Here is a 1,748-nt window from a genome sequence, read left to right on the forward strand (position 1 = left end):
GTATTTGGGTGGTGGGGGTTGGGCCCCTGTGGTGCGGCCTAAGCATTTATTCTTACACTACTTTTGCTTTTTTTAAGTAGGTTTAAAACCAGTACTTATTTTACTTGAGTAAACAGCTTTATAAACCCTAGTGTCTACTCTTTTACTTAAGCAATGAATGTGAATGCTTTTGACACGTCTGCTCTCACCTCAGTCCGCTGTTCAGCAGAACTGTCAGCACACGCCTTGGGTGGCAGTTCTGCACCAAGGCCTGCAGGGCCAGGTTGGCCTGCTGCTGAATAAACACGTGTGCGTTTGCCTGTGAGATCCTCAGCAGCAGAGCTCGGCCTGTCATCTCCACGTGGACGTCCATTTCCTTCTGCAGGTTAGTGTAGAGGCAGCCGAGCGTATCGATGACCGCACAGGCCACTGAGGAACGCAGGTTGTTCATCTGGGGGAGGGGAGGGAATCAGCAAACCAAGTGTGCTTTTAAACACATGAACAAAAGAAGATCCGCGTAAACCAAGCAGTTACCTCCTCTGTCAAAGTAATGCACACTTCGTGAAGTTTCACCCTCAGTGTACTGGGATGGTGCTGTAAAAGGGCTTGAATTAATTTCAGCCCCTTCATTTTGTCTGACCTGTGTGATGAAACTGAATTATTATTCTGTGCTGTATTTTGGGGTTGTTCTGTAAAAACAATAATATTGAAAAAAAAATCAAAGGATTAATGGAAGAACACAGAAAAGCATTGCAAGCACAATCCTAAAACATAAAGTTTACTTTCACAGCAGGTAGGAAAGGTTTGAATGTCCTGCCTGGGGTCAGAGTCTTACCAGTCCCCTGAGCTAAGTTGATGGAAAGCCAGAGCCAGACTTTCTGCAGGGTCCGTCAGTGGTTTTAGCACCTCCTTGGGTTTTGTTGTTTGTGGAGCTGCCTCCTTGACTGACTTTTTGAAGGCCACACTTTTTCCTTCCTTCAAAYGTTCTTGGTTGGTTTGAGCAGGTTTTTTCGGAGGAGTAGGAAGAGCACGATGAGTCGGATCAGGAAGTCGGTTCTTTGGCACTGCCCAAGTCGGTCCAGTCTTTTGGAGAATCCTTTTTTCTTCTTCTGTTGACATGGAGATTGAAATATTCATCACTTGACTCTAAAACTGTCCAGCTTTAATGCACAAAATGTATGATTCTGTATAAAGGAGTCAAATCAGAAACTAAACAATAAAACTTGCAACAAAATCAGCAGATATTTATGTCACGTTACAACAAGGAATCTAAATGATTAAATTTCYGATTCAAATATGTCTCATGTTTTCATGCTTGTCTTCACATAAAAGTTCTGTTAAAATAGCAGCACTATTCGAATGCCATCGCACAGTTGTTTTGACTGAGATGTGTTGCAGGTTTTTTATTTTACTTCATAAATAACAGGATTTAAAAATTGACAGCTAGACAGAAATGTTCACAGACAACACAGTTCTTTATGTTTCAGTCTTGTGATCTGTCAGTTACAACAATATTACATTTTCCTAGTTATATAAATATAAGCAGTGGTGGATAAAGTGCTCAGTTTCTTGACTTGTCAAAGTACTGATCCTACTTGTCAAGCATTACTCCAATAAAAGTAGTTCTGTCAAATAATCACTTCAGTACTGGAGTATGTGCTTTCAAAAATATTTACATTTTAAAAGTATTTAAAATTTGGATGTTGTTTTTTTTTACTAATGTACTGAGTGTCAGGAATATTGGGAATTTATTCTGCTACATATTGGAC

The 1,748-nt window shown here is 40.4% G+C and overlaps 1 protein-coding gene across 1 annotated transcript in view; it reads right to left on the reverse strand.

Moving 5' to 3' along the window:
* Window positions 1–1,748, reverse strand: part of LOC106515011 (protein FAM179B) — an 11,028-nt gene that overhangs the window by 2,975 nt on the left and 6,305 nt on the right. Inside the window, exons 3-5 of the mRNA XM_014004596.1 lie at window positions 815–1,088; window positions 514–619; window positions 189–430 (exon numbers count right to left, since the gene is read on the reverse strand). Of these exons, the coding sequence (XP_013860050.1) occupies window positions 189–430; window positions 514–619; window positions 815–1,088 (622 nt within the window). The remainder of the gene's footprint in view (window positions 1–188; window positions 431–513; window positions 620–814; window positions 1,089–1,748) is intronic.

The sequence above is a fragment of the Austrofundulus limnaeus genome, unplaced genomic scaffold (assembly GCF_001266775.1).
Source record: "Austrofundulus limnaeus strain Quisiro unplaced genomic scaffold, Austrofundulus_limnaeus-1.0 Scaffold25, whole genome shotgun sequence".
Taxonomy (NCBI): Eukaryota; Metazoa; Chordata; class Actinopteri; order Cyprinodontiformes; family Rivulidae; genus Austrofundulus; species Austrofundulus limnaeus.